The 22,221-nt window shown below is 37.4% G+C and overlaps 1 protein-coding gene across 2 annotated transcripts in view; it reads left to right on the top strand.

The window, feature by feature from the left end:
- LOC144968878 (uncharacterized) overlaps positions 1 to 22,221 on the top strand; it is a 139,823-nt gene that overhangs the window by 12,150 nt on the left and 105,452 nt on the right. For both annotated transcript variants that reach the window (XR_013644679.1, XM_078907693.1), the window contains exons 4-5: positions 1,976 to 2,101; positions 15,865 to 15,987. Coding sequence is in view for 1 of the 2 variants with exons in the window: in XM_078907693.1 (XP_078763819.1) it covers positions 1,976 to 2,101; positions 15,865 to 15,987 (249 nt within the window). In the remaining variant the exon portion in view is untranslated. The remainder of the gene's footprint in view (positions 1 to 1,975; positions 2,102 to 15,864; positions 15,988 to 22,221) is intronic.

Genomic DNA, 22,221 nt, shown 5'->3' on the forward strand with positions numbered 1-22,221 from the left:
ATAATATATTAATAATAATATTAAAAAAAAAATAAAATATAATAATAATATTAAAAATAATAATAATAATAATAATAATAATAATAATAATAATAATAATAATAATAATAATAATAATAATAATAGATTGATTTAAGGTTTTAAATATATGTCCAGTAACTATAACAACAAAAATGATGTCTATCTCAATAAAGTAAACTTTAAAAAAAATGTCCACAATGGGATTGAACCCAGTACTTTCAAGGTTAGAGTCTGACAGCTTATCCACTGCGCTACGGAGCCACCCGACTGTTCATAACATTTAATAAGGTCTTTCTAAAACCTTATATTTTACCTTCAATGCAACTTCTATTTTCTGTTTTTAAATTTAGATTTTTTAGATTATTATTATTATTTTTGAATTTATTACCAAAGAAATTAAACCGGGGTACTATCCACCCGAAACCATCACACTGAAAGCATCATAGGGGCAATAATAATACTTGATGTCATAAATAGATGAAAACTGTTGAAAACTTAGTGTAGCTCTGATTTCCGTAAAGTAATTAAGTAAATACATTATTTCGAATGCAACGATTAGCGTAAAAACGCCAGACTGACAACTTTTTACAGTGTCCAGATTGGCTGTTTTTGAGAGTGTTAGTGTCGTCGGTACATATTTTATGATATCTGTTTGACTCAACGAACTTTCAAACTGACTTTAAATTATAAAAGGAAATCAAGTTATCTGTTTATCTATCTGTAAAAAATACATTTCTAATTTTCAAGTCTTTCAGTAGAGTTGTGCGCCGTATCATTTTTTTTTATTGACTCAAATAAGCACAATGTTCTCCACAATGCTATATTTTTTAAAGAAAGGATATACATATATATATATATATATATATATATATATATATATATATATATATATATATATATGTGTGTGTGTGTGTGTGTGTGTGTGTATGTGTGTGTGTGTGTGCTTCTGTGTATGCTTGTGTGTGTGCTTGTGTGTATGCGCGCGCGTGTGTGTTTGGTAATTCCAATTTTCGGACGATTTGAAACAATAAGGTTCAACAGTCGTGACTTCACTTCCCTCGTAATGACGCATAGTAACTTAGTAACTGGTTCTAAACTATCGGAAAAATGGCGGACGCTCTTATGAACTACTTCTCCGACGAGCATAAAAGTGTATACAGAGGAGAAAAACAATATATATCTGAAAATGTTTTGACTTTTATATATTCGAATCACATGACAAGTAAAAAAGCTCTAGCTAGCATGAAGAATATAAAGTACCGATTTTCTTTGTTGCTCGTTGCTGGGCAGACGTGACATCAGACTATTGAATCCAATTACTATCTATGACTATTTATAATAATAATAATAATAATAGATCTTTATTGTTCATAAATATGGCAATTTGTCATTTAGTTACACTTGTTATAATGTTAAACGATAACTAAGATTGAACAGATATTTCACTCCTACTTATTTTCTCTCTCTCTTTCTCTCTCTCTCTCTCTCTCTCTCTCTCTCTCTCTCTCTCTCTCTCTCTCTCTCTTTCTTTCTTTCTTTCACACGTGCGATATGATCTCTAAGAAAAAATGCTAAATCATGTTTAGAAAACAAAAGCCATTCGGGACATTATATAGGTTTAAAACATTTTATTTTTCATACTGGCTAGAACTTTTCATATGCCTTGCGATCAGAATGTGTAAAATTCAAAACATGATCAAATTTATGGGGTTTTTTTTCCTATGGATACGCTTTTATTCTCGCCGGAGAAATATTTCATACGGGCATCCGCCATTGTTCCGATAGTTTAGAGCCAGTGTTACTAAGTTACCATGCGTCATTAGGAAGGAAGTGACGTTACGACTGTTTAAGAGTATTACAGCCATCTAAAGTAAGGCAGTCCGCCATATTGGTTTTACAATATTAACATTGTGCACCACTAATGCAAACATCTTTTACGTTTCGTTTGTTACAGTTCCAGCATTTGGAGAGTCATGCGAGTCAGTGTGTAAGGAAAAACTAACCTGCACGGATAAGACGTGTTTGTGTCCACTACACGACCGCCATTACTATGATGGCAAACTTGATCAGTGCATAGACAGTGAGTTCAATTTACAGTGCTATCTTTGTTATTGTCTATCACAATTGACGCTTATTGCTTGATGCCTTTTTTTTGTTGCCATACTTATAGTACGAGACACGGGTTATTTAATCAATATACAGGGCTTATAATTTGTCTTGTCTAATAAACATTTCAATCTTCCCATTTTAGACTCGATAATATTAAAATTATTGTTTGTGTGTGTATGTGCGTGTGTGTGTGTGTGTGTGTGTGTGTGTGTGTGCGTTTCTTGTTCCTGTAACCGCTCGATAACCAAGAACCAACACCCGATTATAAGACGGATAAGAAGTAATTTATAAGACGAATTTTATTTCATATTCAGAGGAATTCTTTTGACTTTGTGCTGCTCTTGACGAAATTTCGTGGATTTTAAACGATTAATTTAGAGCAATATTTAAAAGTTTTGTAAATTTTTGCAAGGATTTTATCATCTATTAAGACCATTTTTGTTTACGTTTTACGATTTGAAGGGAAAAAAACAGTGAGCTATTTTAATCTTATTGCAAAGGTCGACGATGAACATCGAAAATGACAACACCTAATTTTTGTTATAACTATTCACCCCAACATCTATGTACAATACGACACACAATTAATAATACACCCAATTTAGAAATAGTGAACATTTTGAGATCTTTTGAATTATTCAAGGCATCCAAAAAAATATCAAAAAGAGGAAATAAAGGTGGAAGGAAACAAAAACCAAAACAAAGAGAAGCCAAAGAAAACACCAAAAACAAATCAGTCAAATTAAACTGCAATAATTTAAATTCTACTAATAACATGACGGAAGGCAACGGAAAACCACCGTCACTAACAAACTTTCCCAGGACATCAGCTGTCCCGAACACGTTGAACGTTTCAAACTGGTGCGAAATGAAACAATCACATTGGCCACGTGGAATATACGTACATTAAACCATTTAGTAAAATTTGAAAACGTTATTCAAGAAATGAAAGAGTTCCAAATTACCATCCATGGAATCTCAGAAACGAAGTGGAAGGGAGAAGGAGTAGTTAAAGAAGATGATTTTGTATTGTATTATGCAGGTGGAAAACATCATGAGAAAGGAGTTGGAATTCTTTTAGACAAATCAACATCAAAGTGCTATTAAGATCATGTTGCAATCTCAGAAATAGTTATCTTAGTAAAGTTGAAAGGAAAATAATAATAATAATAATGCTGAAAACTTATATAGCGCTATAACTCCGAGACACCAGATTCTAAGCGCTTAAATTACAAATTACTTTAGCTGAAACATAATCATTTACACACACACGCACACACAAACACACACACACACACAACACAACACAAACCAAACCTATCATGCTTCTCATACCATCTACTAAAATCGAAACAGATATGTTTTAAGCGAACGTTTAAAAATAGACAAAGATTCTTTTTCACGAATGCTCTGCGGTAAGGCGTTCCAAATAGAGGGTCCGAAATGAGAAAAGGATCTCATTCCAGCATTTTTCCGAATTCGAGAGACAACTAGTTTTGTGGAATCACTGGCCGAACGTAAGGGGCGTGGTTTTGAATATCTTTCAATTAGTTCCGAAAGGTAGGAAGGGGCAGTACCTTCAAGACAATGATACACTAAAACACAATCTTTGAATTTAATCCTTTTCTCAACAGGCAGCCAATGCAGGTCATGAAGTAGAGGTCCGGCAGAGTTGCACCTACGCTTCATGAATACTAGTCTGGCAGCGCTGTTTTGGACAATCTGAAGACGTCTCAGATTGTATTGCGAAACGCCAAACAACAGAGCATTACAATAATCCAATTTCGATAGTACGAGGGACACAACCAGGTGCTTGGTCACATCCTCAGACATGAACCGTCTAATGGAGGCAATCTTTTTTAGTTGGAAAAAGAGATATCTAACCAAATTATTAACCTGATGCTCCATCGACAGTCCAGAGTCTAAGAATGTGCCAAGGTTGTTCACTTTGTCAACAATTTGAATGGAGGCATCCCCCAACTTAAAATCTGTTTCACTTTTCCACTTCCTGTTCCCCACATACATCACCTCCGTCTTATCATCATTCAGTTTCAGTCTGTTCTCATTCATCCATTTCTTAACACTTTGGATACAATTTTTACTATTGGCAGATACTTCTTGTAAATTTCTCGTATTGGAAACGCAGTACAATTGCGTATCATCAGCGTATTGATGGTAAGACAGACTGAAACTTCTGATGATTTTAGACAGAGGGCCAACGTACAGAACAAAAAGAACGGGTCCAAGTACTGAACCCTGGGGAACCCCACAATCAAGAAAGATTTTCTCAGATCTATATTCATCCACCGTAATAATCTGTTTACGATTAAACAAATATGACCTAAACCAATCAAGCGCTGCACCAGACACACCATAAGTAATGTCAAGACGCTTGAGAAGAAGATTGTGATCAATAGTATCAAAAGCAGACGATAGGTCAAGCAAATTCAGCAAAGAACATGAACCATTGTCTATAACAGAGAGGAGATCATTAAGAACCCTAACAAGTGCGGTTTCCGTCGAATGATGTTGCCCATAAGCAGACTGAAATTTTTCTTCAAGACAATTATTTTTAAGACGAGACAGTAAATGTTTCAAAACAAGCTTTTCTAAGATCTTAGAGAGAAAAGGAAGATTAGAGACAGGGCGATAGTTTTTTAAGTTCTCTTTATCGAGATCAGGTTTTTTCAAAAGGGGTTTGACATGAGCAACTTTGGAAATGTCTGGTACAGCACCTGACTGCAACGAATTATTAACAATACATGAAAATGGTGTCAAAATTACATCAATGCTTTTTTTCACAATGGCAGTATTTACGGGGTCTAAATCACAACTTTTAGTTGGAGACGACATAATGCAATCACATAAGTCAGCTTCAGTAATCTTTGAAAAATGTGTTAATGAATCACCTTGAAACTTGTCAAATGTTGTATGAATCGATTCAGATGAGAGTTCTTTCCTGATGGTATCCGTTTTTTCTTTAAAATATTGACCAAAGCGAGTTGGTAGATCTGCACGATCGATTAAAGATGGGAGAGCTGATTGCGTCTGTTGTCCTAGCAATTCCTTGGTCAAGGCAAAGAATTGTCTCGAACGTCCCACGTTTTTGAGGCTGTCTTCATAGAATTTCTTTTTGGCCCTGAAATTGACGGCTTTCGCATCATTTCTAGCCGCGATGTTCCGCTTCTTATCGACAGTATCTCTGGACTTGAGCCATTTTCTTTCTGCCCGCCTCCTGGCTAATCCATTCAATTTTATTTCAGTATTATACCAGGGTGCTTGACGTCTTACTCATACTGCTCTAGTTTTTAAGGGAGCATGCTTGTCCACCGTACCAACAATTGACTCGTGGAGACCATTTGCACCATATTTATTTTTAACGTTATGGCCAATGTCTTGTTTAAAAATGTTCATGTTTATATTCTTCATATTACGAGATGTTATCATCTTTTTTGCTTCGTGCTTCATTGGAAATAAAACGCAAAACACAATTAAATGATGGTCAGAGATTAATTTATCAATATTTGAGACAGGTGAAGAGAGAGAATGTTCAATGTCTGTAATGACATGATCTATTGTGTGGCCATGTTTGTTTGTAGGACCGCTTACACGTTGAATATAGTTGTTTGTGTCAATAAGCTCCCGAAATACTTTCGATTCATTTTTGTTTCCGAAATAATCAATGTTAAAATCACCTATTAAAATATTATGCTTTTTGTTTATGGATTGCATAGACATAAATTCTCCGAACTCTGATAAAAAATCAATTGTTGATATTTTGTTTTGTTGGCTTGGTGGTGGGCGATTGACACAGTGAAAAGACTTTTTAAAATTATTTTCATGAATGGCAAATCCAGCGTACTCAAAACTTCTAAAATTATCATGGTGGAATGATATCTTGCCAAAGAGTGACAAGTTGTCAATAATTGCAATTCCACCTCCTTTCCTCCCAATGCGTGGAAATAATTTAATACAAAAGCCATCGAGTGTAATTGCTTTCATAACTGGATCATCATATGAATGATTAAGCCATGTTTCCAAGATGACAAAAATAGTAATTTTATGATCTTCAATAATGTCAATAATATCTTGAGTTTTATTACGGCACGATCTAACATTTAGTAATCCGATTCTTATACTCGTATGATCACAACGTGCAGGTTGTTGTTGTTGTTGTTGCTCAAGACGGTGCTGTTGCTGCGAGTTATTGTCATGGTGGTCGTTAATTTCATACTGACTGTCACGGACAGTGCTGACATTTGACAAGGAACGGTGAGGATTATTCATTGGAGTGATTAGATTGGATGGGGGACGAGTGTTGATAAATTGAAGCGAGGATCGAGGTCGTAGGGGGATCGGACGTGGGGTTGGCCGATGACCAATGACGGTGGTTATAGGGCGTTGTTTTCGTCTACCCCCTCTGAGTCTGTTCATAAAATTAGTATTATAAATAGATTGATGTACACGGTAGCTGTTAAAAGTTGTAACATATAGCACAGTGAATAAAGTTTCCAATATGGCTGAAAACAAATAGCAGTTTAAAACTATGTTCGACTTTGGAAAATCCATACTTAAATTTTAAAATTTTAGAAAAATCCTTTGTTAGAAATCGTTAAAATGTATATCAATAAAACCACAAGACTATCACAAATCAGATGGTATTAAAATCCAGGTGAAATGTCAGATAAAAATCACTCAAAACACGTAAATGAAAGAGCCAACAAAAACAAGACTCGCCGGTCAGGCGTGTTACATTATTACAACGGAAACCCGTTTAATGTTAATATTATTCAAATATACGCCCCAACATCAGTCAGTGACGAAAACACAATTGAGACATTCTATCAAGATATGGAACAGGCATGAAAACAATGTAAATTTGATGAAATTCCTTTAATAATTGGTGATTTTAATGCAAGCGTTGGTAACGAGAGAGTTGAAAATATCGTTGGCCCCAACGGACTAGGTAGCAAAAATGATAGAGGGGAAAGACTTGTTGACTGGTGCAGATCGGAAAACCTTACTATTGTCAATACATGGTTTAAAAACCACGATAGAAAGAAGTAGACATGGATAAGCCCATGTTGCCCTAATAAAAATATGATAAACTTTATTCTGGTCCAACATCGATTCAGAAATATCGTACACAACGCAACAACTATTCCAAGGGCAGATTGTAATAGTGACCTGTCAAGGCCACGCTAAAAATAAAACTTAAATAAAGAAAAAGAAAGTGGAACCAAAACTGCAATTAGATCTATTGAGAATTAACGATCAAATAAAAAATTATTACAAAGATGTGTGAAAGAAAAAAGTGAAAACTTGACCTCAGATATAAACAGATGAGTACTGGAATCAAGTATGGAACTGCATCACAGAATCTGCAAGAGAAACTATTCCATCTGTTAAAAAACACGAACCAAAACAAAAATGGATGGATGACAAGATCTTGAAACTGATGAATGACTGACGGAAACTAGAATGCAACAACAATGAATATAAATAAGCTAATAAGATTATAAAACGTGAGTGTAAGAGAGCAAAGGAAGATTATATTGATCATGACTGTCACAGAATTGAAAGACTAAAACAACCGAACACCAAACAATTCTATCAGCCAACACAAGATCTAAGTGGAAAACGACCAGCCATGGCAAGAAAATGCGTTAAAGACGCAAACGGTAATACACTTATTGATAACAAAGAAATTTTGGAACGTTGGGCAGTATACATAAAAAATCTATACCCGGATGACAAAAGAGGGACCTGCTTGGATAAAGAAATCTCTACTGTTAACACGATTTTCCAGATTATGCGAGAAGTAGAAGCTGCTTGCAAAGAGATGTAAAAGGGGAAAGCAGTAGGCCAAGATAGTTTTTCAATAGAATTGATTGACGCCCTCGACGATCTTGGAATAGACATTCTGACAAAAGTTTAAGACAATCGGTATTCATTACCATACCAAAAAACCCCCCAAGGAACTATTGACTGTGACCAACAATCAGGATAATGATCCAGGCTACAAAAATTATATTAAGAATACTTATGAAAAGAATGAGGAGCAAGATCTCTCCAGAGATAAATGTCGAGCATTTTGGTTTTGTTAAAGAAAAGGGTACAGTAAATGCAATCTTTAAATTGAAAACAATAATGCAACGGTCAATCGAAAAACAAAAATCACTTTATCTATGCTTCATTGATTATTCCAAAGCTTTTGATTCTGTACAACACGAAACGTTCTTCAAAATCTTAGAAAAGATCGGTGTAGACAGTAAAGACCTTTGACTTGTGAAAAACTTATATTGGAATCAAACAGCGTGTGTCAAACTTGATAATGAAACATCGGAATTCTTTAACATCGAGAAGGGAGTAAGACAATGTTGCGTCTTATCATCGGACCTTTTTAACATATATAGTGAAATAATATTCGAAGAAATTGAAGATATGAAAGACGTCGTCATTGGAGGGCAGAATATGAATAGCATAAGATACGCAGACAATGGTACTCTGATGGCCTACTCTCCAGAAAACGTGCATAAAATTTTATATCCATACTGGTGTGCAAAAGTGAAGAGATGGGCCTGAAACTAAATATTAAGAAAACCGAATGCATGGTGGCCTAAAAAATGACAACAACACGACCGTCCACTTGTCAAGCAAAGGAGAGACCATCAAACAAGTAAAAAAATTTAAATATTTAGGCACTATCATTACCCATGACTCACGTGACATAGAGGATATAAAACAAAGAATAGCACTAGCAAAAAAACGCGTTCCATAAAATGCGACCAGTTGTGTCAAACAAAAACCTAAAGTTGAAGACCAGAATGAAAGTAGTAGGAACGTATGTTATAAATACCCTTTTATACGGTTGTGTAACGTGGACGCTTGACAAAGAATGTACGAGGAGGTGAGAGGCATTTGAGATGTGGATGTATAGAAGAATGGTGAAGCTATCACGGACAGACAGGTATACGAACGAGGACGTGTTGGAGAAGGTGAGAGAGGGAAGAATGTTGATCGATACCATCAGAAAGAGGCAGTTACGGTTTCTGGACATGTGTGGAGAAGAGACGGAATAGAAAAGTTGGTAACATCTGGGGTGATCGAAGGAAAGAGAGCTAGAGGAAGACAAAGAATGATATATCTAAATAACCTAAGAATGGCCAAATGTGATTTAAATAGCAACACAGATTTCATGCGCACTGCAGAGCTGACCGACAACGTGCTCAAGAGCACAAGCCTCGATAGATGATAAAGAGGTAATAATTTTGAATAACCAGCCTCTTCTTCTTCTTCTTCTTCTTCTTCTTCTTCTTCTTCTTCTTCTTCTTCTTCTTCTTCTTCTTCTTCTTCTTCTTCCATTAAGGCCAAAGCTTTAGGCTGAAGATCGTACGGCCGATTTTTAAGTAACAGGGTTTTTAGAAGGAAGCAGGGAGCGATTTTTGAAGTCATCAGTCGAAAGGGCTTGTTTACAACTGGTTGGTAGGGAGTTCCAAAGTAGGATGGTGAAGGGGAAGAAAGAGTAAAGATGATGGTTTTTCTTGAGTGGGGGATTTCAAAATTAAATGCTGAGTTTCTTGTCTTATTGTTATTCCGTTTCAAATGTTAGTTGGAATTTCGAGTTTTCCGTTTTGTGCTTTGTGGAATATGAGGAGTTTGTTGATGGAACGTCTTTCATGTAGCGATTTCCATTGGAGATCGTTTATGAGCTGAATTACGCTCATATCCCGCTCATAGATTCCACCGACTGCCCGACGTTGGACTTTTTCTAGCTCACTGATTTATTGTGATGTGAGTGGGTCCCACACTGAGCTACTATATTCCAGTATGGGCCTGACTTTTGTTTCATAGCATTTCTTTTCCACAGGTTGGTGGCAGTGGCGGATGTGTCTGTTGAGGATGGCGTATGGTTCTATTTGCCTTAGTAGCTGTATTGACTACTACTATTATACTACTGTTCAAGGTCACGTCCGGGTACTTTGCATTCTCCCCATATTGTAGGGCTTCGTTATGGATTTCATAGTGGGAGTCGATTATGTTTTTCTTTTTCTTCGTACCCTGAGGACAATGACACATTTTGGGGTAAAATTCCATTTTCCATCTTGCCTCCCAGCACTGCAATTTATTAAGATCTTGCTGTAGTATTAAAGTATCGTCCCCGTTTTTTATTTTTCTGTACAGGAGGCTGTCATCTACGAACAATTTCAACGTGTAGTCCTTTGGCATGTCATTGATGTAAATGATAAAGGGGAGTTGCCCGAGAACAATGCCTTGGGGGTACTTATAACTCAACTTTTGTCATGTTTGACTCTTTACCTTCGACAGTTACTTTTAAACGCTGTTACTCAGAAAGGATTCAATTCAGTTGGTGGCATTTTTAGCAAACCCGTACTCCTTAATTTTAAGAAGCAGACTTCAGGAGTAAAATGAGTACCTGGCCGTTAACAGCGTTGTCTCAGTCCGAAAAAAATTGTAATGTCGCCAACCAGGCTTCATGTCCCGTCCTACATGTTAAATGTTGCTATTGGCCCTTGACCCCCTGTAAAGCGCTTTGAGCACATTTAGTGGATATTGCCCTGTATAAAAGATCAAGTATTAAGACTTCTGTGATGGACTTTGTCGAAAGCTTTTGAGAAGTCCAACAGGATTGCGTCTGTCTGTCCTCGATTTTCCAGTGTTTGTAAAAAGTCAAAGGAGGTTGATAGTAGCTGTGTTTCACATGCTAGTCGAGCTCGAAATCCATGCTGAGCGTCAGTGAGTGTATGTTTTTTTTTTCAGGTGGTCCATAATTGAGCTGTATATAATATGCTCTAAAATTTTGCAACTCACAGATGTCAATGAGATTGGACGATAGCTTTCTGGTAGTTTTGTCTCCTTTTTTGAATATTGGGACGATGTCAGCGTGCTTCCAAACATTTGGCACAACTCCTTGGTCAGGTGAGGATTGGAATATAAGGGATAGCGCCGGGGCAATCTCATTCACAGAGTTTTTGAGAAGTCGTGCTGGAATTCCATCTGGTCCAATTGCTTTTTGGATATTTAAGCCTTTGAGTAATTTTGTTATGCCCTTTGCGTTCACATGGATGTCAGCGATTTTCTGATTCATAATATTACTTTGTTTAATGTGATTAGGTAGATCGTCGTGTGAATCTCGCGAAATGACGGAGAAAAATTGTTCATTGAGGATGGTTACCTTTTTAAAAGAGTCTTGGGGGTAAGTTCCGTGCTTGTCTTTCAGTTTGGCAATGATGTTGTTTCCGACTCTCGATTTCGCCTTAATGTATCCAAAAAGTTGTTTTTTGTTGTCTCCAGTAATAAGATATGTCACGTGGTCGATATGTGCTTTCCGGCATTCTTTTTGTACTATCCTTTTCAATTCTTGAAATTTTAAGCGTGCTTTATCTGACTTCGTTCTCTTCATCTTTCTGCAACAGTTTTGCTTCTGTTTAATAAGACGTTTTATTCGACCGTCAATCCAAGGTTTATTCCAGTTTGGCGATGTAATTTTTGTCGCACATTGTTTTCTATGATGTTGAATAATTATTTCTTTGCTTCAGTCCACATGTATTAGACCGAGATTGTTGATTTGTGATTTTTCAGAAAACTTTGACAAAAGACATGACAGTCATATCTAATTTTATTCATATCTGCCGATTTCAAAAAATGGATTGTGCGTTTTGGTCCTTTTGTTTTGGTTTAGTGGTGCGGGTGGTGACAATAAATGCTGAATCATGGTCACCTAGTCCGGGGCACTGTTGTGCACTGTTTTACCATGTCTGACCCATTTGTGAGATACAGGTCAAGGGTCTCTTTCTTTCGGGATGACTCGAAATTAAGTTGTTGAAGACTGACATCATTGAAAGTATCAAGGAACGATTCACTGAGTCGCTTTGGATACTAGTTGCCGTCGATTTGGTTTCCGGTCCAATCTATATCTGGGGGATTAAAGTCGCCCCCGATCTAAATTTTGTTGTTGTTGAATTGGCTTTTGAGTTTATGTATGTGGTTACAGATGTTATTATTTTCCTCGTTTGAACTGACAGGAGGCTTGTACACAACACCTACGACTGCTATTGGGCTGTTGTGTCCGCCAATTTTACAAAACACAAATTCTCCAATAAGGGTATTTTTAAAAATTGTGTTTTTGATCAATATAATTACACCTCCCCTTATTGTTTTCCTGTATATTTCATAATGGTAATTAAAAATCAGTTTGGTATTAAGCACTCTTCATACAGCAATGTTTCATAACTGTAAACTCCTGTTTTCTCATTAAACTTGGGAAATTTATTGTCAATATTTTGAGTTGTTCTTCGCTCTTTGACTTGTAAATTCAGTTACGGGTTGTGCTTTGGTGGCCTCCCGACTGTCTGGCTGAGTTTTGTTTGGACTCAGTGATAAAATGGTTTGTCAGTGTCACTGACGGGTTGTTGATGTTGTTTACACCCTCCCCTCTTTCCTCTTTTGACATATAGTCTGATGTCACGTCGCCAGCAACGGCGGCCATCGTGGTTCTAAACAAAGAAAATCGGTACTTTTTATTCTTCATGCTGGCTAGAACTTTTCATATGTCTTGTGATAAGAATGTGTAAAAGTCAAAACATGATCAGATTTATCATGTTTTTTTTCCCCTCTGGATACGCTTTTATGCTCGTCGGAGAAATATTTCATAAGAGCGTCCGCCATTGTTCCGATAGTTTAGAACCAGTTACTAAGTTACCGTGCGTCATTACGGGGGAAGTGACGTTATGACTGTTGAAGCGTATTGCTTTAGGAGAGAGACGGTGACAGCGGGTGGGTGGGACTTGTTTACACCTTTCAATCTCAAGATAAGGTCTCTCATTTCGTGAACTCGACTCAACAATATAACGGTCGTCGATGGATTTAGTGGATAAATGGATGTGTCATTGAGTTATTTATGCTTAAAATTCCATTTTTTTCTTCAAGTTTTGTAAAAACAAGAAATGAAGTGAGTAGTTTTGTACGACATGTCGCCTACAACTCGCTTCGCATCCGTTGTGATTATTTTACAGACGCGTATGAATACAATGAATGGTGAAAGACACAGGCGCTTTTTTGAAACTCTGCTCTTTTATACATTTATTCACGTCCGAGAATACGAAAACGTTCGCAATGGACATAGAAATATGAAAAGATATATCTGTGTAAAGTAAATAAAATATCAATAAAAGTTTTAAAAAAATACTAAAATAACAAATCAGTAGAGGGGTAGTAGCTTTCTATGTATACATAATATGCATCGTCATCATGTGGATGGCATGGCCGAATGGTTAAGACGTATGTCTGTCTCAAAAGACTTGAAATCGACACTGCGGGTTCGATTCCCGATCTCTTCCCCCCCCCCTCTCTCTCTCTCTCTAACACACACACACACACACACACACACACTCTCTCTCTCTCTCTCTCTCTCTCTCTCTCTCTCTCCCTCTCATTTACTATTTAATGAAATATTGCAAATGGTAATATCCATCTTCACCCCGATAGTTTTTTAACGTTAAAAAAAATTTGTAAACAGTTTTAAACATATCGCTTTGAAACAGGGACTTATTATTTCACCCCGAAACAGAACAAATAATCAGAGGCAACAAAAAGTAAAAACTAATTAACTCAATAGATAAATAAAAGTAAATATATTATATATATATATATATATATATATATATATATATATATATATATATATATATATTATATATATATATTATTAAATATCTATATTATATATATCGCTTATCTAGAAAGCAATCAAATGATCAGAGAAAAATAATAATATTAAAAAAAATAATTGCCCTTCCTCGTATTAGATAAATATAATTTATTATAACTATATTTTTTAAACAGGATTGGTTATGGTGGGAGAGAAGGGGGGGGGGGGGGCATTAAAATTTGTAACATTATATAGAAGGAGAAGACATTTTTCTTTTTTTCTTTTTGTGTCAAATGAGTCAGCAGTTTGTTGTCGTCGGCGTAGTGATCTGGCTGGCATCCACGGTATTAAGTTATCAGTGTAATGTTTTATTCTTCCTCTTTCAGCTTATCCCGCATTTTGCAGGGTTGCCATACTGAATGCCACATCTCCATGCATTCTCGTTCAGCGAATCATTTTCCTCCAGGCCCAGTTCTTTCATATCATCCTTTACCTTATCCCACCATCTAGTCTTTTGGCGTCCTTTTTTCCTCTTTCCCGCTATTTCCAATACTTTCCTTACCACGTTCTCCCTCTCTCGTCTCTTTACATGGCCGAACCATTTCAATCGATCTTCTCTCATCTTTATTGATACATACTTCACTTCAGTCAACCTTCGAATCCGTCCATTTCTCACTTTATCTTTTCTCGTCCAGCCAAGTGACCATCTCAACATCCTCATTTCTGCCACCTCAGCTTCATTATCTTGTTTCTTTGTTGTAGCTGCTGTCACGTGTCCATATACCATTGCTGGTTTTACAATTGTTGTATATATTTTCCCCTTCAGCTTTGCGGAAATTTGTTTGTCACACGTAACTCCAGTTATCATCCTGTAATGTTTTATTATTACACTTAATCACATACATGGACATATATTGAAAAAAAAAACAAACAACAACAAATAAACAAAAACTAAACATTTAAACTCATGAGGCAACATTTCTGCTTGATATTGTTTGAAATATTTCTAGAACTTTATAACCTTAACTTACGTGGAGGTCTTTGTTTACTATAGAGCCGAGTGGGTTAGACCACCATACAATTATTTTTCTCATTTTGCTGCAATGTTTCGAATCCTCTCCCTCGTTTTTTTTCTTCTTTTTTTAAAAATCCTTTTTTGCCTCGAATATATTGTTTGTAAGCAAGAAATTTTTAAATTATTTTTTTTTCTCTGATCATTTCATCGCTTTCTGACAGAGCGAGATGTATTTTGTCTATTAATTGAGTAATTGATTAATTAATTAATTTAATCAGTTTGTACCTTTTCTTGTCTTTGATTATTTTTTCTGTTTCTGAGTGAGGTATTCTGAAAAAAAAAATTCAAAGGAAAAAATGGGCGGGACACACACTCTCTCACACACACACAAATACACACACAGACACATACACACACACACACACATGTACACAAGCTGTGATTTCTGCACTGAACATACATATATTCCGTCTGTAGATACTATATTATTATAGATTCAACTAGCCTACGGGCTAAAACGATTTCTGCTTAGTCACCAAGACGCCATTTCTTTATCTAGTTATAAAATGGAACATCTTTGTATAATATTATAGATAGTTCTGGCCTACTTATATCGGTCCTAACTTCAGTTACAATACCAAAAATCTCATCGGTGTTTTTGTTTTGGAATTGGGCGGTTTTAATAGTATTTTTAATTAGAGACAATATTTTCCCTTGAACAATCTAGCTCACCTCAATGGGTTTTCACCCGAGATGTAATGTAAGAATGTTTTGTTTATTCATCTTAAACACTCCACTACCACATCATCGCATTCATCTGTGGTGTTTCATTCATCCTGTTTTGTTGAAACCCGAAACGTTCAATTGATCTGATTTTGTAATTAAGTTAAAGCTTACATTCAATTTCTCATTATTATTTACACCCGAGATGTGCACATTTCTCATATTATATTGACATTCATTTATCTGGTGATCCAGCCAAATTATGTGTCAATATCGCATGAATAGTTGTAACCATATTATTATTCTCTTTCATATTCTTTTACAGAAAAGTCTCACCAATCGAGTTGTACTTCTGACTTAGAATGCAGCAGTCCACTTCTATGTAAAAATTCAAAGTGCAGTTGTGATTCATCAACACAATATTGGGATGGGACACGATGTCAATCAAGTAAGATTTTCATTCGTTGTTGACTCGTTTTTAATTGACGCAATTTGAAAATAAAGCATTAAAAAAAGTAAACAAATTGCTGAACCAGCATATTATAATTTAATATTATGATATGATATGATATGATATGATGTCATATCATATCATATTTGAGGGTATGTCAGTGTTTGAATCTTTTGAATGTTTCTATAATACACCCATTCAACAGTTTGGTGATTGGAGGATCAGTGTTCCCCCATAAGAGGATCCACAAAGCAACTTGGGTCTCACCAGATGGTGTGACAGAGAATCAGATCGATCATTTTTGTATCTCTCGAAGATTCAGACGTTCATTGGAAGATGTGACAGTACGGAGAGGGGCAGATGTTGGATCAGACCACCACCTGCTATTGGCAAAGCTTAAGCTCCGACTCAGAAAACATGGGACCAGATCACATACAAGAAGAAAATTCGAGGTGAATGCACTTGACGGGGAAATGAATGAGGAATTCAAACTACAATCGAGTAATAGATTCCAACCTTTTACTGAGCTCGAGGAGGACATAGATGTAGAGTCACATTGGGCAAAGATCAAGGAAGTCTACATAACAACTTGTCACGAGGTATTGGGGCTAAAGAAATCGGAACATAAAGAATGGATAAGTCCAACCACCTTAGACCTTATTGAAAAAAAGAGAACAAGGAAGGAACAAGTGAACGCAAGCCGAACAAGGGCTTCAAGACTGGATGCACAAGAGCAGTATCGAGCCATAGCTAAGGAAGTCAAAAGATCTGTGAAGAAAGACAAGGAAGCATTCATGAACAGACTTGCAGAGAAAGCAGAAGCAACAGTGACAGGAGGACACATGAGGATCCTTTATCAAACTACCAAGACACTTGCTGGAAAATATGGGAAACCAGAGGTACCAGTCAAAGACAAAGATGGGAAAACTATTTTTGGAAAAGAGGCTCAACCTGAACGATGGAGGGAACATTTCAACTGCCTTCTGAACAGACCACCACCAGACAACCAGCCAGAAATTTTGCCTGCAAGAATTACCAATTAGCTGTGATCCACCATTGGTAGCAGAGATTGTGGGTGCCATGAACAAGAAAGCTGCTGGACCAGACCAGATTCCACCGGAGGCTCTAAAAGTTGATGCTGAAAGAAATGCTGAGGCCCTGCACCCACTATTTGAGAGAATATGGAATGACGGGATGTTCCCAAAGGATTGAAAGGAAGGACATCTTATCAAGCTTCCAAAGAAAGGGGACCTCAGTAATTGTAATAATTATCGAGGTATTACTCTTCTTTCTATCCCAGGAAAGGTTTTCAACCGTATTATTTTAGAGAGAATTAAGAGTGCAACAATGCTAAACTGCGGGACGAACAGGCAGGTTTTCGGAAAAACCGTTCAACCACCGACCAGATTGCCTCTCTTCGAGTCATAGTGGAACAGTCTATAGAATGGAACTCTTCTTTTATTGTCAACTTTCTGGATTACGAGAAGGCTTTCGACAGTATTGACAGAGCAACATTGTGGAAAATTCTGGCATATTATGGACTCCCTGAAAAGATAATAAACCTCATTAAGGAAATGTATGAAGGATCAAGTTGCAGGGTTGTACATGAAGATCAGCTTACTGACAGCTTTGAAATTAAGACTGGTGTCAAGCAGGGATGCTTGCTCTTACCATTCCTGTTCATCCTTTCCATTGATTGGCTAATGAAAGAAACCTCCAAAGGACGAAGAAATGGGATACCCCCTGGACACAGTTGGATGATCTGGATTTTGCAGATGATCTGGCTCTTTTGTCCCACACCCAGGACCAGATGCAAGCAAAAACCACAATTATAAACAGCCTCTCGGAATCAATTGGTCTAAGAATTCACCCTGCGAAGTCAAAGGTCTTGAGGATAGGTACCCGTCAAAGGGAGAAGATCAAAGTAAAAGATCAGGAACTCGAAGAAATAGACACTTTCTGCTATCTCGGAAGTATAATTGACAAGGATGGAGGCACGGAAGCAGAGGTGAAAGCACGAATAGGAAAGGCACAGGCTGCATTCACATCTTTGAACAGAGTTTGGAGAACTAAAGATATCTCCCTTCGACTAAAGCTAAGACTTTTCAACTCAAATGTGAAGTCTGTCCTACTGTATGGATGTGAAACTTGGAACGCATCACAGGCATGTATAAGGAGGGTACAGATTTTCGTAAACAGGTGCATGCGTAAGCTACTCAGAATAAAATAGATGGATAGAATAAAAAATGAAGAAGTATGGAAAAGAACACAGCAGAAACCAGTGGGAGAGGAAATAGGAAGAATACTATGGAGGTGGATTGGACACACGCTTAGAAAGAACGACTCCACTATAACAAAGAAAGTATTGGACTGGAACCCTCTGGGCAGAAGATCAAGGGGAAGCCCACGAGGAACACGGAGAAGAATTAAAGAAGCTGATATACAGAGAAGTGGTAAGACCTGGAATGAGATTAAAAAGATAGCTCAGGATAGAGAAGGATGGAAACTGTTTGTCTGTGGCCTATACCCTGACCCAGGGTGAAAAAGGCAATGATGATGATAATACACCCAACTAATAGGAATCTAAATTATTCTCCGCAGAAAAAAAAAACAAAACAAAAAAAAACAAACCAAAAAACAAAAACAACTAAAAATAAGATAAAATTGAAAAATAGGCATACAACTGTAACATGTGAAAAATGGAAGGCAATTTTTGACTGTAACAAGTGAAACAATTGGGTACCATTTTTTTCACAGTGATGTTTTTTTTTTTATATCAAAAAGAGCAGTTCGAGAATGGCGTTTGTCATTACTTTAATGTTAAAGATCAACGCACTTACTGCCACCTCATCCGCCTGCATAACTGATCAGAGTTATCGCTCGTAGAAAAGAATTCCCATTCTTTCGCATCTTTCGATGTCGGTGACTCTTGAAGATTATTTCGTTTATGAGATTTTATGTAGATACATCTTAATTATTAACGAGCTTATCAAATCGCATCTTCGCGACAACTTTCATTGAAAACAATTATCAGACGGAAATATAATCATAAGATAGCGGATATAAACGATAACATTGATTTAGTAATAATAATAATGATGATGATGATGATGATGATGATGATGATGATGATAATGATAATAATAATAATAATAATAATAATAATAATAATAATAATAATAATAGTAATAATAATAATAATAATAATATAATAATATAGTAATAATAATAATAATAATAATAATAATAATAATAATAATAATAATAATAATAATAATAAAACAACAACAACAACAATAATAATATAATAATAATAATAATAATAGTAATGATAATAATAATAATAATAATAATGATTATGATGATGATTATGATAATAAAAACAACAACAACAGCAATGATGATGATGATGATGATGATGATGATGATGATGATGATGATGATGATATGATAATGATAATAATAATAATAATAATAATAATAATAATATAATAATAATAATAATAATAATAATAGTAATATAATAATAGTAATAATAATAATAATAATAATAATAATAATAATAATAATAATAATAATAATAATAATAATAATAATAATAATGATGATGATGATGATGATGATGATGATGATGATGATAAAAACAACAACAACAGCAATGATGATGATGATGATGATGATGATGATGATGATGATGATGATGATGATAATCAATGATAATAATAATAATAATAATAATAATAATAATAATAATAATAATAATAATGATAATACATTAATAATCAATTAGTATCTTCCTACGTTAAAACCTTGTATTTGTAGAGAAATGTGATGATAAAAAACATCACTAAAAGTAGATCTAGTAGGAGATGAATAAAATAAATACATGATCATACAAAGCATTTCCGCGCTTGATAATAATGTATCATTCCCCCCCCCCCCCCGCTAATTGATATCATACCTACAACTCATGTTTTTTGTACTAGCATCACTCAATCCGCCTGAGTCGAGTTTGAAAATTAAGTTTGAAATAGTCTAAATTTTTCCAGTTAATGCCTCCCATCTGTAATTTACAATAGGTTAACATTTCTTGGTCGTTAGAAGATTACATTCTCCCCATTCATTCCTCATCTATCTTAGTCCCAGGTTCACTGCCAACTAATGCCTACCTTCCATTGTCCTAGGTTGACTATCCACTGGTGTTCACCTCCTGTGGTCCCATGTTCACTCACAAGTGATGTCCACCTCCCATAGCCCTAGGTTCCATACCCATTGTTGTCCACTTTCCATAGTCCCGGGTTCACTTCAAATTGGTGTCCATTTTCCATAGATCCAGGTTCACTACCCAATGGTGTCCACCTCCCATAGTCTCGGGTTCAATCCCCACTAGTGTCCACCTTCAATAGTTTTGTGTTCACTCCCCAGTGGTTTCTCATAAGCCTGTGTTCACTCCCCCATTGTGATCTACCTCCCATAGCCCGGGGTACAGTTTCCACTAGTGTCCACCTCAAATATCCCCGGTTTCACTTCCCACAGGTGTCCACCTCCCATGGTTTTGGGTTCACTCCCCAATGGTGTCCACCTCTCATAGCCTCGGGTCCAATCCCATGGTCCTGGGTTCATTCCACATTGTGTCCACCTCTTACAGCTTCGTGTTCACTCCTAATCGTGTTCACTTGTTCCAACTCCCATAGTCCCGGATCACGCCCCACTGTTGTCCATATCTGGTGATTCCTTATTCACTCTCCAGTGATGTCCCTCTCTCATATCCCCGCTGGTGTCCATAGCCAGTGGTTAAACTTTTACTTGTGGTGTCCACCTATCATAGCCCCGGGTTTACTCCTCTCTGGTCTCTACCTCCTATAGTCCCGAGTTCACTTCCCGCTGGTGTCCATATCCCACAGCCCCGGGTTCACTCCCCACTGGTGCCCACCTCCATGGTCCCGGGTTCACTCCCTTTTGGTACCCACCTTCCATCGACCTGGGTTGACTCGCCCCTGGTGTCCACCTCCAATGTTGACTTCATCCCGACTGGTGTCCATATCCCACGGTACGTTTTCACTCTCCACTTGGTTCCAAATCTAATAGTCCCAGGTTGTTCACTCCCAACTGGTGACCGTATCCCGTAGCCTTGGGTTCACTCCACACTGTTCACCTCCCATGGATCCGGGTTCACTCCCAACTGGTGCCCACCTGTCATAGCCTTTAGCTCACGACCCACTGGTGTACACCTCCAATAGTCCCGAGTTCACTTCCCACTGGTGTCCATATCCAGTGGTTCTGTGCTCACTCCCCGGTGGTGTCGACTTCAAAAGGTCCCAGGTTCACTCCCCAATGGCATCCATCTCCTGTGGTTCCGTGATTACACCCTAAAGGTGTTCGCCTCCCATGTCCTCGCTGCTGTAAATCTCTAATATCTTCGGGTTAACCCCCCACAGGTGTCCATATCCCGTTGTCCGTGTTCACTCCCCAGTGGTGTCCAGTTCTCATAAACCTGGGTTCACTCTCCATTGGTGTCCACCTTCAATAGACCGGGATTCACTCAACGATGGTGTCCACCTCTCATAGGCTCGGCTTCATTCCCCATTATTGCTGTCCACCTCCCATTGTCCAGGATTCACTCCGGACTGGTGTCAACCTCCCATAGCCCCGAGTCCACTCCCCACTGGTGTCCACCTCCATGATCCCGGGTTCACACCTCAGTGGTGTCCAGTTCTGATAGTCTCTGGTTCATTCCCCACTGATGTCCACCCCCTATAGTCCCGAGTTCATCCCGACTGGTGTCCATATCCTATGGTACCGAATTCACCCCTCCTCACTGGTGTCCAATTCTAATAGTCCCAGATTCATTCCCCACTGATGTCCATATCCGGTGCCCTGTGTTCAGTCCCAACTGGTGTCATATTCCATAGCCTTGGATTCACTCCTCACTGGTGTATATCTCCTACTGTCTGGTGTTCAAATCACATAGCCCCAGGTATTCTCCCCACTGGTGTCCATTACCCACAGCCCCGCTGATGTCCACCTCCAATGGTCCCGGGTTCACGCCCCAGGGGTGACCACTTCTGATAGCCCGGTTCACTCCCCACTGGTGTCTACCTTCTATAGTCCCGAGATCATTTCCGGCTGCTGTTGTCCATACCCCATACCTCCAGGTTCACTCCCTACTAGTGTCCACCTCCCTTGGTCCCGGGTTCAATCCCCAGTGGTGTCCGCCTCTCATTGCCGCGA

The sequence above is a fragment of the Berghia stephanieae genome, chromosome 3 (assembly GCF_034508935.2).
Source record: "Berghia stephanieae isolate SIO BIC M18660-M18661 chromosome 3, UCSD_Bste_1.3, whole genome shotgun sequence".
Taxonomy (NCBI): Eukaryota; Metazoa; Mollusca; class Gastropoda; order Nudibranchia; family Aeolidiidae; genus Berghia; species Berghia stephanieae.